General features: G+C 42.2%; 1 protein-coding gene across 3 annotated transcripts in view; it reads left to right on the forward strand.

The window, feature by feature from the left end:
* MYOM1 (myomesin 1) overlaps positions 1–13829 on the forward strand; it is a 136181-nt gene that overhangs the window by 119641 nt on the left and 2711 nt on the right. For all 3 annotated transcript variants that reach the window (XM_036875048.1, XM_036875046.1, XM_036875047.1), the window contains 8 exons: positions 2994–3107; positions 3782–3869; positions 4852–4890; positions 4972–5077; positions 8240–8403; positions 10557–10593; positions 10824–10846; positions 12877–12932. In XM_036875048.1, coding sequence (XP_036730943.1) covers positions 2994–3107; positions 3782–3869; positions 4852–4890; positions 4972–5077; positions 8240–8403; positions 10557–10593; positions 10824–10846; positions 12877–12932 — 627 coding nt within the window. The remainder of the gene's footprint in view (positions 1–2993; positions 3108–3781; positions 3870–4851; positions 4891–4971; positions 5078–8239; positions 8404–10556; positions 10594–10823; positions 10847–12876; positions 12933–13829) is intronic.

Consider the following 13829-nt stretch of genomic DNA (forward strand, 5'->3'; position numbering starts at 1 on the left):
TTTTTTTTTCATTAAGACCACTTTTTTAGAGCAGTTTTATGTTCACAGCAAAATTGAAGGGAAGGTACAGAGATTTCCCGTATACCCCTGTCCCTATATACAAATTGCCTCGCTCATTATCAACATTCCCATCAAAGTGGTACGTTTGTTACAATTGATGAACCTACATGGACACATCATTACCCAAAATCCATAGTTTACATTAGGGTGCACTCTTGGAGTTGTACATTCCATGAGTTTGGACAAACGTGTAAAAACATGTATCCATCCTTATAGTATCATACAGAGTATTTTCACTGCCCTAAAAAGCCTCTGTGCTCTGCCTGCTCGTCCCTCACTAACCCCCCCGACCAGCTCTTTTTCAATTATTAATCTCAGAAGAATCTCACATCATCTTCGTTGCATTCTAAGTGGTAGATCTATTCCAGAATCATTCCAGCCACACTGTGTTTCTATGGAAGTTTGGCAATTTTTTTAATCTAAATTGTGTGACTGGCACAACAGTACCTTCGAGTCTTGGGCAGCTCTGCTGCTGGTTCTGAAAACCCTGTGCTCCCTTGAGGGGAGAGGTTTGGTAAAGAGTTTGCAGCTCACAACCAATTATGTTATTAGGCCTTTGAAACATTTAGGAAAAAAAAGTTCCACATCACATTCTAAATTATCATGTACCTTAGTGTATGGTGTTCAGCTGTGTGAGTCATCAAACGTTTTTGGATAAGAACTGCTGGATGAGGTTGGAGTGTGAAGGTTGTGATGGTGGACGGTGACTCCAAAGCAGATGCACAGATTTGGCGTTTCGCATGTAGTTGTCATTATAAAAGCCAGAACACAAATACTCCAGTCTCTGCTGGATCTGATAAATTCAAAGAAACAGCGGTCTACCAGAAATGTATAGGAAAAAATCAATGCTGGATTTTAGCCTCTTAGGAAATGGCAGAGCTTCTTGAAAAACACTTTCTCAGGCAGCAGCTAAAACCCGCACCGCCTCTCTCTCCTCCTGACTGTCCACGGCTGCGTGCCCCTACTTACTTTTTCCTCACACTGCCCACCCCAGAAACCATCCCTTCCTCAGGGGCCCCCACATCCGTGCGTCCTTCTTTCTGTGCTTCCTATTGCACTAGGCTTCTGGGAGGTGAGCTCTGCAGCCCTATTCTGATGGTTTTCCTCAAGAGAATCAGCCCCTTACCTAGATCCTGACCAACCACGGGAGCCTAGAAGTAGGTTCTGAATATTCATTCATTATGTATTCATGACTTCGAATGGCCTTCTTCTTTCAGCTTCTCTGACACAATCCTTTTTCAAGGCCCAACTCAGTCGTCTCCTCTGTAAGGCCTCCCCCTTCTCAGTCTGGGTAAAATGAACCTTCCTCTGTCCTCCCACAGTACTTTGTTTCATTATTATAGCAATTTATGTACATTTAGCAATTTACATATTGCATTAGAGTTAATGGAGTATGTGCAGCCAAACATTCAGACTCTGAGACTACCATGGGCCCCACTTGGAACTAGTCTACTCAAAAGAATATGGACAAGAACCCCAGCTGGCCTACAAGGCCATGCTGGGCACTGCTGTCCTGCAGGAGTCCACATCAGGAATCACTCCCTTCACCACCCACAGGTGACAGCTCAAGTGCAAGGAGACAAGATCCACTTTGGGCAGGTGCAGGAAACGCCATGGCTTTAAAAAAAATCCCTCATGCCCCAAGGGGCCAATACTTCTTGTAACAACACCCCAAGCAGAGCTTCCAGGTTCCCCGCAGGGACCATGTCCGAATAACAAGAGTATATTCAGGGAAGCCCAAAGCCAAGGAGTCCATTTCTAGTCCCGCCCAGTCCAGTGGTAGCTTTCCCATCTGTGGGGCATGTTTATCATAAGCAATGTTGCCTAGTAACACAGTTACAACCCAGGAACCAGTTTACAGGATTATAAAGAACGTTTGTGTGTTCTGGTTTCACTGCAGTTACCAGTGTTGGTTCTTATGTTAATGTATTAGCTGAGATTTTTTTTTTCTTTTTGAAACTTACATTTCCTTGTCTTTAATGAGATCAAACATTTTCTTCATCTGTTTGTTCTGTAATTATATTTCCTCTTTGGGAAATCATACATACATTTGTCCAATTATGTAGTGGGGTCTTTGAGATTGTTTTCTTGATTTGTATGAAGTCTTTACTTTTTCATATAATTTTAATTACACAAGAAATACATGAATATACTCTTCTTCATAGAAAGTTCAAGCATTGTAGATAAAGCTTAAAATCCCTTTAGTCATATGAAGTCATTTTGCCCATTTGAAATTTATGATACGATGTGTGGATATTGAATCTAAATGAGTTTCCTAAAAATTGCTAAGCAATTAATTTATTAAACCATACTTGATGGATGCTAACTGAACTGACTGTGTCAATCATTTCACAATATATGCATATGTCAAATCGTTGTGTTGTATACCCTAAACTTATACAATATTGTATCAGTTATATCTCAATAAAACTGGAAACTTTTTTTTTTGGAAAATTTTTTAATTAAATAATTTTAAACATATTTCCTTTCCACATTTATTTACAAAGCTTCGTTTACCTTTTTAAAAATATTTAGCCATAGATTGGGGCTTACTCATTCTGATACTTTGATAAAGTCATTTGTTTTTGTGACACAGACTATATTTTAATCTGATGGGATTTATCTTCCTTTGGTTTTCACATTTTTATTTTTACTTCAGTCTGTATGTTAGTATGTATGTGTCTATGTTTTCTTGTCCACCAGGTGATTTTAAAGACAAATTTTTTTCTGCTGGAAATAAAGATGCTATTGATTTAGGTTTATTCTTTTGTATCCATTTTATTTTAAACTCTTTATCAGTTAAAATAGCTTTCAATTGATTCCTCTAGAAATCTATGCTTTTTCTTATATCCAATGCTACATTGAGAATTATTTAGTTTCATAAGAGTAGCATTCCCTTATTTCAAGAAGTATAACTACAGTTTTTCTTCTAGGTGGCAAATATTAAGAAGGAGACTCTTATTGTGTGGTATAAAGATGAAAGGGAGATATCAGTGGATGAAAAGCATGACTTTAAGGACGGTATATGTACCCTCCTTATAACAGAGGTAGGTGACTATAAATATAAAATGTAATGTATTCGTTCTGTATCCTACATTCTTCCAAAATACAGAGACTAGATTATGTGTTCCTTTGCCCCGGGCAAAGATCCCTGCCCTGATGTCACCCAAACAGCAACCTGTAAGGACACAAAGGCTTCTCTCACCTTGTGATATGCAAGGATTTGTCAGATATCCAAACAATGTTGGCTGGACACCACAATTCTTGCCTCTCTGAGCTAGTTTTTTTCATAGATGGGTGAGTGGCAGGACAGTTAAGTGGATCTTTCTTTGTTTGCTCTTAAGCCTCATGATAACTTGTTCCCTAAAGGTACAGAGACAATCATAGTATTCATTTAAGTATAGATTTTTATCTACTTTTTGTCTAAAAGAGCATGCCTTTCAAATACATATGCTCATCAGTTTTTAACATGAAGGCAGAGTAAAAGATAAGGACTTTAAGCCTCAAATCAATTGTAGCCTTAGAGGAAGAAAACTCAGGGCTGCTAGCTGGTCAGGTTAGGATGGATAGTTCACCTGCGAACTGTTCATTGCTCACATGGCTAGATGCTTGTTCAGTGTGTTTTGATGTCAGTTCTATAAATCTCAGGGCCTGAAAATTGCAAACACCATATTCTGAGGCTACAATAAGTTGTAATGTGGTATATCTATTCCCCCCTTAGTTTTCAAAGAAAGATGCTGGGATTTATGAAGTTATCCTGAAAGACGACAGAGGAAAAGACAAGAGCAGATTGAAGCTTGTGGATGAAGGTCAGTCCACCCACAGCTGGGGTCCATTCTGTGTGTTCTGTATACAGGTGACCAGAATTCTGAGTGAGGCTGAGGTGAATGATTGAAGTCATGCTGATCTTTTGCCCACAGATTTTGTTTTAATTGCCATTCCAGCTGAGCGAACTACTGTTTTATTAAAAAATACTTCACGTTTAGTCTTCCTTGAAATCAGAAGTATAGTTTTGATCCTCAGAGAATTTATAGTCCGCAATCCACGAGAGGTCTGTTTTCAATATAAATCATCATTTTTATTTCAACCCTATGAAAAATGTTCCAGGATCAAAAACTACCATGAAAGCATGTCTCAAGAGAGTCCACTCTCTAAAAGGTGGCAAGAAAGATTATATATGAAACTCGAAGCCTCTCAGTTAATAGCAGAGCAAGAAAGCAACTTCCATTTTCCAGAGACTACTGAGGACAATTATATCATGATAACGAAAACCTACATGGGATGTCCACATTTCCAGTTTTGTTCCTGAACAAGATCTTTAACAACGTTGCTAACGAACAGCAGAAGTATGCCTTTGATTTCCCTTCCTACTCCTGGTGGAGGCAGGACTAAATGTGTTTATTGGCTGAGAAATACCAGGGGACCTAGATGGTTATTCATCATGAATTGATGATACAGATAAGAACACTTCCTCTAATGTAAATGAAGCCTTCCTGGGACTTAGGAAGATGAGAATCCTAAAACCAAGAAGCTTCCTGGAAATCTCATTGTGGCTCTTTCTCTAGAATGTAAACATGGTGACAGTTACAAAGAATTCAAGGGAGCAAAAATATCAAAATAAGAGCAGGAATCTTTTGAAACGATAAAAATTAAGTTGTTTGTTACCAATTGGTCAATAAATTCACCTTGTGACGGGATGTTTTTGAGAGCACGTGTGACTAACAGTTTGAGATTTGACTTGACATTGAGCATTTTTATGCTAAAACTTTGTTTGTGAATCTCTATCCACAGCCTTTGAAGAACTGATGACTGAAGTATGTAAAACAATAGGTAAGTTCTCACAGGGCAATGCTTCATTCGTCTCCAGGATGGGCTTCCAGGTGTTTGAAATAATGTGTTTTCTTCTTGCAGCTTTGTCTGCAACAGACCTGAAGGTCCAGAGCACAGCTGAGGGCATCCGGCTGTACTCTTTTGTTACTTACTACGTGCATGATCTGAAAGTTAACTGGTCCCACAAGTAAGTAAATAACAACGTAAATGCTGTGTAGAAATTCTTTCTCCACTCAGGGGAAGGACTGGGAAAAACAACAACCCTCTGTTCCTCTCAGGTAAGGCGTCTTCTTACTTCTCGGGTCTGATGTTGATGAGTGTAGGACAGAAGCACCCGGCCATCCCTTTGGTGTGAGGTTAGCACTCTCCCTCAGCACGTACGTGGTGAGGCCAGCAATGGCTTAAAGCCTCTGTCTTTGCGATCTGGGACGTATCATAATTCGTAGACGCCTCAGTAACATGACCTCCGCCTCCATACAGTCATGGTTTGCCAGATTCTTATTCCGTCTTTCCACACACTCCTAGACCACGCTGTGCTCTGGAACAGAACTGAGGCAGCATTGCACCAGATTTCCTGTTGTATGAATTAGTGGCCAATGACCCAATAAGCCTGATCTAGAGCAGTGCCCGAGTTTATCATCGTTGTTGTTCATAGCAGTTGGCATAGTGGGTATTAGCATGTTTCCTTGGAAGGCTTTGGAGATCTCAAGATGACTTTGGGAATGTGTATTTGAACTGGATTGAGCCTGAAGATCTGTCCTAATCCCAGGCTTCCTTTGCGCAGTTATAGAGGGATTTCACTCAAGTTTTCCTTGGGGATTCCAAGAGCTAAAATAGGTTTCTTAGTCAAACCAGGTCTCCCACTTACACCATCATCAGGGTCCTTGATCCCTGTGCTTCCTTGAAATTTCCTGAGCTGAAAGAGGACAGCAGGCTGCCAAAGAAATCTGGTGGGGCACATATACCTTTAGTCCACTCTTGGGATGCAGCAGATGCTAATTCCCAAAGTCCTTGTGAGTCTCACTGAGGAGAAGGTCACCGTGGCATCCCTGGGAGGATACGGACAACAATGTTTATTTAGATCTTCCCTTCAGTGGACATTTACAATACGCTGGGCACTGCTCCAAGCCCTTTAGATGTGTGAATTCATTTAATATTCAAACTCTACGAGGTAGGTTCTTCTCACTTTAGTGACTAGGAAGCTCAGACTCAGGGAGGTGACTTGCCTGAGGTCACACAGCTATGTGACAGCTGGAGGGCTGAGCCCAGGCAGCCTGGCTCCAGAGCCCCCGCCCCATCACGGCACTACCCGTGGGTTCAAGTTGCGTTAAAAGTCTAGACTGAACTCTTAAGCAGAGCTGGGTCCCACAAAACAGTCATTTGTGTTTTCTCTAAAATGACTTCACTGTTTTAGAATAGTATTTTATTACGTTTATTACCATTACTATTAATTTCCTGAGTTCTTTAAAAAAAAAAAATGAGAACAAGTGAAATTCCACTTTGAATGCTTGGAGTTTCATTCCTTTGTTCTATTTCTTTCAGAATACATTTTAGGAAAGTAATTATAAGTTAAAATAGATCAAATTCTAGGAAATTCCTCTGTGACATCTAGGACATTCTAATATATCCATTTGAAGAATGAGATGATAAATTAATTGAATCATCAATCAAAAGGCTTTACATCATCTCTAAAAGAATACATGTTCAAAAAAATTAGAACATTGGGTTTTGAGGAAACTGCTACCAGAGTAGCAAGACATAAACTTTGTTTGGTCTAGTCAGCTAGATGAGTGTTTTGTGTGCACACACATGTGTGCCTGTAAAAGGTTCAGGAACCAAGGACTGGTTGTCTTCCCTGTCTTTATGAAAGTATGTGGTGTGATGAGGAAAAAAACCTTGAAATGGGTTTGGATCTTGACTTTGCTCCTGTCTTCCCTTGGATCTTAGACAAGTCATCTAATTTTCTGAATCCCAGGTTTCTCTCGTATAAAATAGGAGCAATAATACCTGTTCTAGCTCATAACACTGATGGACCCAATGAGAGAATGAATGGCATTTTGTAAACCGTGAAGTGCTTTACAAACCTAAGGTACTATTATGCATATTAGCTAGAGATTAAAGAACTCAGACAGACTTACCATTAGCAAAGCTGAGAACTATCTGTCTTTCTAACTCTCTAAGACATATACTATATTGCTCAGGCTAACGTCTATGTGTACAGATGGGTTCCTTTACCCTACATTTTATGGCATTTTAATTTTAATATCTTTTAAAGAATGTAGTATATAAGAAAAATGCTGAATATTTATTTGAAGTCTGAAATATTTTTGGTGGAGATTTTTTGGTTTTTATTTTTTTAAGTTCATTTTGTTTATTATAACCACAAACATAATACATGTTTTAGAAAATATATTTAATATCATATTACAAATTAGAAAGAGTTTATACTATGGTATCATCCATGGTTTTCCTAGCCATAGTATGAACATTTTGGGGTACTTCCTTCCGGTCTTTTCTCTATGCATAATTGTTACCATAATAAAGTAGTTTTGTATACTGCTTTTTTTTTCTTACTTCCTCACGTTTGCAAACTCTTCATAGAGCTTATTTTAACGTCATTGAGAGTACACTACCTCTGCCTTCCTCTTACTTCATCTGTAACAGTAGCATTTCTAGACTGTCAGATGAAAGGGTTCTATTTGCTTTTATTCTCTTGTAAAGAATACAATGCATGGGTATGCTCGTGACCTACTATAGAATATGGGGAAACTCACATCCAGGGTCAGAGAAAGTGCCTCATTCATTCTGACAGCAACTCTGCTTTTCATTTATTCTTGGCCGTACTACTGAGTGCACATTTACGTTTGTTTTAAATAGCTTTGTAACCGTGTGTGTCAATAGATGTCAGCCACAGATGAACCTCTTTAGGTCTGTTTTTAACTAGTCTGTAAAATCCCATTTATAGCCACGGACCATCTGCATGAAATATGCAGTAATATAATATGGACTTTGGCCTTCTCACTTTAAAGATTCCCTTAGTCCTACAAATAAACCTGAGCGGAAACAAAGATAATTAATACCCCTGAGAAGTATTGGTGCTACAATCTGGGCCCCAGACTGCTGTTGGGAGTGAAATGTGCAGACTGCCAGATCCCCACCCCAGGCCTTGGAATCCACACTCTGTGATTCAGGGCCCATAATTTCTCTGAAGCAGAAGAACATATGCCGATCCCATGTTATTTCAAAGTCTGTACAACTTTATGGTAAGACCTTCAGTAAGAAGAGACAAAGTAAAGATAAGCTCTGGATGAAAGCCAACGATTACGATGTTTTCTTTTGATAAAAACAGCGGGGCTGCTATTAAGTACACAGACAGAGTTAAGAGTGGGGTCACCACGAAGCAGATCTGGCTGCAGATCAACGAGCCCACTCCGAACGACAAAGGGAAATACGTGATGGAGCTCTTTGATGGCAAAACTGGACACCAGAAGACACTGGATCTTTCTGGAGAAGGTAAACGGATATTCTGCAGGTTGGAACCTACTGTGGAGATGAGGGCATTTTAAAAAGAATGAAGTGTGATAAGAGGGCATTACGCTTGACTATTGGAAGATGATGGGAGATTTTAATAAAGCAGTTTAAATTCAGCCACGGTGGTAGAAGCAAAAATTCAATGAGTGGAGAATCAGTAAAAAGTAAAGTGGAGACAGTGAACGTGGAGAGAAAGCGCTGCTCTTCCAAGATGCTTACAGAGAAGGGCAGGTTGATTTACAATCAACTGAGCAGGAACAAACACTGAAAAAGGATCATTTTATGGTAACTGAAAAGCGAGTATGTTCATAGAGTCCAAGAAATCGGTTGATTTGGAAGGATTAGAGGTGTGAATGACGGAGAATGATTGATGTCTCAGGGTTCTGAAGAACAGAAGCTTGGAGTTGCGGGGCAGAGGTGAACGCAATGGCTTTGGGAAGGAGCAGGGATGCCTTTTCTTCAGAAACCAGAAGGGAGTAAATGTGAATAAGCAAAGATAAATATTGAGGGGAACAGAGGGAAGTTAGAAAAGTGGCCTCAGATTTCTCGGCCTTTTGGGAGAATGAGGGGCTCTGGAAAGAATAGGGACATGGAGAAGAAAGTAATGAGATGCAGAAGGCAGTTTTCCATCTAAGAACAAACAGGAAAGGTGATGCGCAGCTATTAATTAGAATTTTAAAAGTTAAAAAATGTACAATCACAAATAAAAAGTTAAAAACCCTGTGCCATTTCTCCCTCTTCTGGTACTTTGCTCATCTTACTCTTTCCTAAAGAAAGAAGGAGTTTGTGTGAAGTTACCAAAGGAGACTGTGGGCTGACTTTTCCTCTACGGCTTCGTATATTAAAATGCAATGACTCTTCATGTTTTCATCCTCAGAGTAGATTCACAACTTAGAGAGCAGCCTTTCAACCCTGCCCCGGGTGGTTTTGGGCTGAGTACCCCTCCCCTCACCCCCACCCACCCTTTATGACTGGTAAGGCTCCCTGAAGGATCTCTGTGGGGATGAGCAGCTCCCCAGGGACTCGGCCCCCCGGCCACACTGTGCCCAAGTCACACCCTGCAGAGATGGTGATGGGGAATTGCTTCTGCGATGCATCTGACCCTTGGAGACACAATAGAAAAGGGAGACAAGAAGTGGGCAGATACGTTCAGAACTTATTTAAAATTTGCTTTTACTCTCTGCTCACCGAAGCTCATTTAACTACCCGGCTCTCAAATCCCCCTTAAGCAAAAGGCCCTGGATTGTCTGACCAACGTCGCCACTGGCACCAAACACACTGGCTCAGCCATGCCCATCTCCTTCTAGTGTGGCATGAGCAGGAAAAGCAGCCCTAAGTAGCCTGCCTTAGCCCAGCTGGTCTAGAGGCTTTAAGCCTGGCTTTACGCTTATTTTTCCCTTCTGTAAAGAAGAGAGCAAACTAGTATTATGGACATATTTTCTAGACATAAAATGTTGTGATTCCCAGACCACAGAGGAGCTTAAAGACCAGGTGAGAGAAATTTAAAAATGAAGCTTTTGGCCTGAAGTCTTCCAAGTGCCTTACTCGCAGGCTCAGAAAAAAATAATTACCTTAGAGCTCCATAGCTCTCATTTCCTTGTCTCCCTGTCTTATTTTTCGTCTCCTGCACAGCGTAGAAGCATCGCTTCAGGCCAGCACCGGCCCGCACTGTGATCCTAGTAACTCCTCGTGCCCTTTACCGCAAACGGACGGGCAGGACCACAGAACTGTCTGGCTAGGAGGCTGCGACGTGCGGGATGATTTAATGAGAGAAAAGCTTTTCTGATGCTCAGGATGCTTAATAGACAACCAAGCTTTTTTGGAAACAGACCTTTCTTCCCATTTCATCTTTGGCAGAGCAAATCTTTCCCCTTCTGTTTGGAGGGTTGAAGGCTTCTCACTGAATTGAGAGCTTCTAAAATCCACTATTTCATGCTTTCTGCCTAGAAAGTGTTTGCTTCTCTTGTTAAGCCCATCAAGTTGTAGAGGGACCTCTCGGGCGCAGCCTCATTCAAAGCCAGCTGAATTTTGTCTGGACCGCTTACACTGCCCTCAGGTTGTGAGCTTTAATAGACCCCTGTGTGTGGCCAGTTCTGAGTGAGAAAATTCTAACTTCTCTTTTTTGTCTCTTCAAGTGTACAAGGAAGCCTTTGATGAATTCCAGAGATTAAAGTAAGTCCCTCTTTCCCAGCGATGCCACGGGCACTCTTGTCTCTGACGCGTGCTGCTCCCCATTGGCTGTTAGAGGGTCTTTCATTTGGGCAAGCGCAGTCTGAGCAGCATTTCCTGCTGCTTTGTTGAGCAGCAAAAACATGAAATGCAGTCGAGGTTGGCTACTTTGAAGTAACACTAAAACAAAATCCTTCTTTGTTTGTGTGTTTGTTTGTTTCTCTCAACCACAGACAAGCTGCCATCGCGGAGAAAAGTAAGTAAACCCCTGCGTGTTTATTCCTGGTGTGGTTTCAAAATACAACGTTTGTTTTTCTGTTATGACTGCAGATGTAGGAGAGTGAAAGCGTTTTTTTTCCTTTTCTTTCATTTCTCTCTCTATATTTTAAATCTTAGGTGTTCTGCATGTGTTTTCATTTAGTCTCTACAGTAAGAATGTCTGTGAAAAGAAGGTCTCAGGTTACACTGTGAGAATGGCACCCAGCCTTGACTTGAAAAATCTCTGGGCTGCAAATCACACAGTAGGATTTTAATCGCTTGCAGCAGGCGCCATGTGTCAGAAAAATGTATATATGATAAAGAGAAGAAAAAATAGGAAACTTTGTAGGTTTGGTATCAGGTAAATCACTATAGCTGGTCCCCCAGCAAGTAGTCCCATTTGCCTGAGGGGCCAAATAAGGCTGAGTGACCCTGACCCAGCAGTCAAGCCTGTGTCCCTAAAAATGTGCTGACTCCTGACCTCTCTCAACCGTGCTTCACACAGAGATTTCTAGAACTCAGTCTACAGGATGCCGGGAGTCACAGATGAATCATCGTGGTAATTCAGGTTCTTTCTCAGTGTGGGAGCAGAACCTGAAAACCGTTGAGGGTTAAAGTTGTAGGGTTGGCCCTGAGCTGGGTGGAAGGGAACCAGGAGGAGGAGGAGTGAGAAGTAGAGTTGTCCGCCTGTCAGTGGCTCCTGGTCACTCAGAAGAGAACTTTTCACCTTTGACCTGCAAGGCCTTCCTCCCTCCTTCCCCCTCCTTCCTCCCTCCCGCTCCTGCCTGGGGCTTGTGAGGCCGAGGCCAGCACCAGGCGCAATGGGAGAGTGTCGGAGAGTGTCAGAGCCGGAGCCAGGCCTCGCCCATTCTTGAACTCTCTTGTGGACAAGGAGCCTGACCCTCCCTCTGGTTCATGAGCTCCTCCCAGAGGTCTCTGGACCACAGCAGCTGAGAGCCGGAAGAGACCTGAGAGCCCTTCTAGCTCCATGTTCTTAAACATTTGCATAGAACGCTTAATTCAAACAAAATCTTCCCAGTATATAAAATAGGTAAGAGCTGAATTATCTTTGGTGAAGTCAGGATGAATCCCGTGGATGCCGTGGAGCAGAGTTTAGAAGCTTCATGTCCATGGGTTTAATGCAAGCCCCCCGCCCCACCGATGGGGAGACTGAGGTCCACACAGTGACGTGACTCACCTAATACCACACAGCAGGTGGTGCAGGGGGCCAGGTGATGGGTTGGGCCCACAAGTGGTGTAAGGGCAACAGAGTTAGCAGGAAAAGGCACTTAAGACTTATTCAAAGATTTGGCCTGACTTACTGGACAAGGGATTGTATTGATAGAAATAAGGATGTAGAGTCACACATTCATTGAAGTAGGCTGAAAACGAGAGGGTGGTGGCTACTGCGTTAGTGTTGACTGAATGACAGAAAGGCGTCCTTCCCTGGGGCCGAGGCAGTCACACCCACAGCACAAGGCTTGCGGGGGATGGGGGTGGGTGTCAGCCCTGGATTTCAGCACCCTTCCCGTCCCCTGTCCCCTCAGCCATAGACAGGAGCTCTGCAGAGCATCTCAAGAACTCCCGGGAGATGAGGAAGGGGAACTCTCTAGGGAAGGCCCCAAGGAAAGCCCATATCTTCTCCAGCCTCCAGATCTCCCTGGCACACAGCCTCCGGTTATGTAACCTTTTCGAATCAGAGAGAAGCCCATGAAAGAGGCCAAGATCTGCTCTGCCTCCAGGAGAGCCAGGGCTGAGAATAGCCGGGAAAGTTACAGAGCAGATCTCGATACAACAAAGTGACCTCAAGTTGATATTTCAGGTACAGATAGAGGCACCCATGTGTGAAGAAGATGAACATTCAGAATTACTGGATCATTTTCTTATTTTGCATATTGAAAGCAGGTATAAAATAACTGCAAGGAGAGGGAAACTACACAGGAAAATGAGTTCCGCTGGGTGGCTTTGTGCGTGTGATTGCTGGCGCTCATCGTTTCAGTGATTAACCAGAAATGCCTGTGCTTGCAGATCGCGCCCGGATAGTGGGAGGCCTCCCCGATGTGGTCACCGTCCAGGAGGGCAAGGTAAGCATGGAGCACTCCTGTCCCCAATTCTTCCATGCTAGGAAGGGCTTCCAGTGCCCCATACTTTGTTCCTTCTTTTAAGATGCATCCTACCATCTTCATCGTATGCCCTGGCTGCTTACGCCTGACTTCAGAATAGCCACATACAAGGTTCAAAATGCAGTCAGTTTTCCACTCATCTGAATGTTTTGTAGGTCAAGCATCAGGATGCACGTTTGTCTGATGTGGGTATATGTAGACCTCTTAGTCTCTTTCCAGAAGTGATTTCCCTTTAACATCAGGAGAAGCAGAAAATGTTCAGTCATAATTATGTGACGAACGTAATTGAAGAAGCAACCTCTCACACTATTAGAAAATGGGCTGACCTAGGAGATTCCTCACCTTTGGAGGGAAACGTGCTGCTCTGTGAATTTCTACAGGCCCCTTCTCAGCTGAAAACTGATTTATTTCCATTTGGTTTTAAACTGGTATTTCTTGGATCCATAAGAATCTCTCTGAAGAGCAGTGAACGTAATTTCTAACCTGGATTCACTTTCTTCACCCCTGTGTTTCATTAAAACAAATTTAATATGCCAGTCACAGGAGGAGGGGTGTTCGTAGTGGAACAACATCTTTTCCCACCTCCAAAGGGCAAAGAAGACGTATGATGGGTGATTGGGACTATGATGACGAACAGGGCACATCTAAGGCTTTAATGAGAGGTCAGTTCATTCAGCTATGTTTCTTCGTGCCTGGAAAATAGGACCACAGTTGACTTTAAGCTCAACTGCTGCAGGGTTGCTTTTGTTTTGAAACTCTATTTTCCATTTTCTTCACCTAATGAGGTTCAAAATATTCAACTCACTGGGTGGTAGTGAGAATTAAGAGAGAGAATGTATGTGAAAGCATTCCGTGATC

The sequence above is a fragment of the Balaenoptera musculus genome, chromosome 14 (assembly GCF_009873245.2).
Source record: "Balaenoptera musculus isolate JJ_BM4_2016_0621 chromosome 14, mBalMus1.pri.v3, whole genome shotgun sequence".
Lineage (NCBI taxonomy): Eukaryota > Metazoa > Chordata > Mammalia > Artiodactyla > Balaenopteridae > Balaenoptera > Balaenoptera musculus.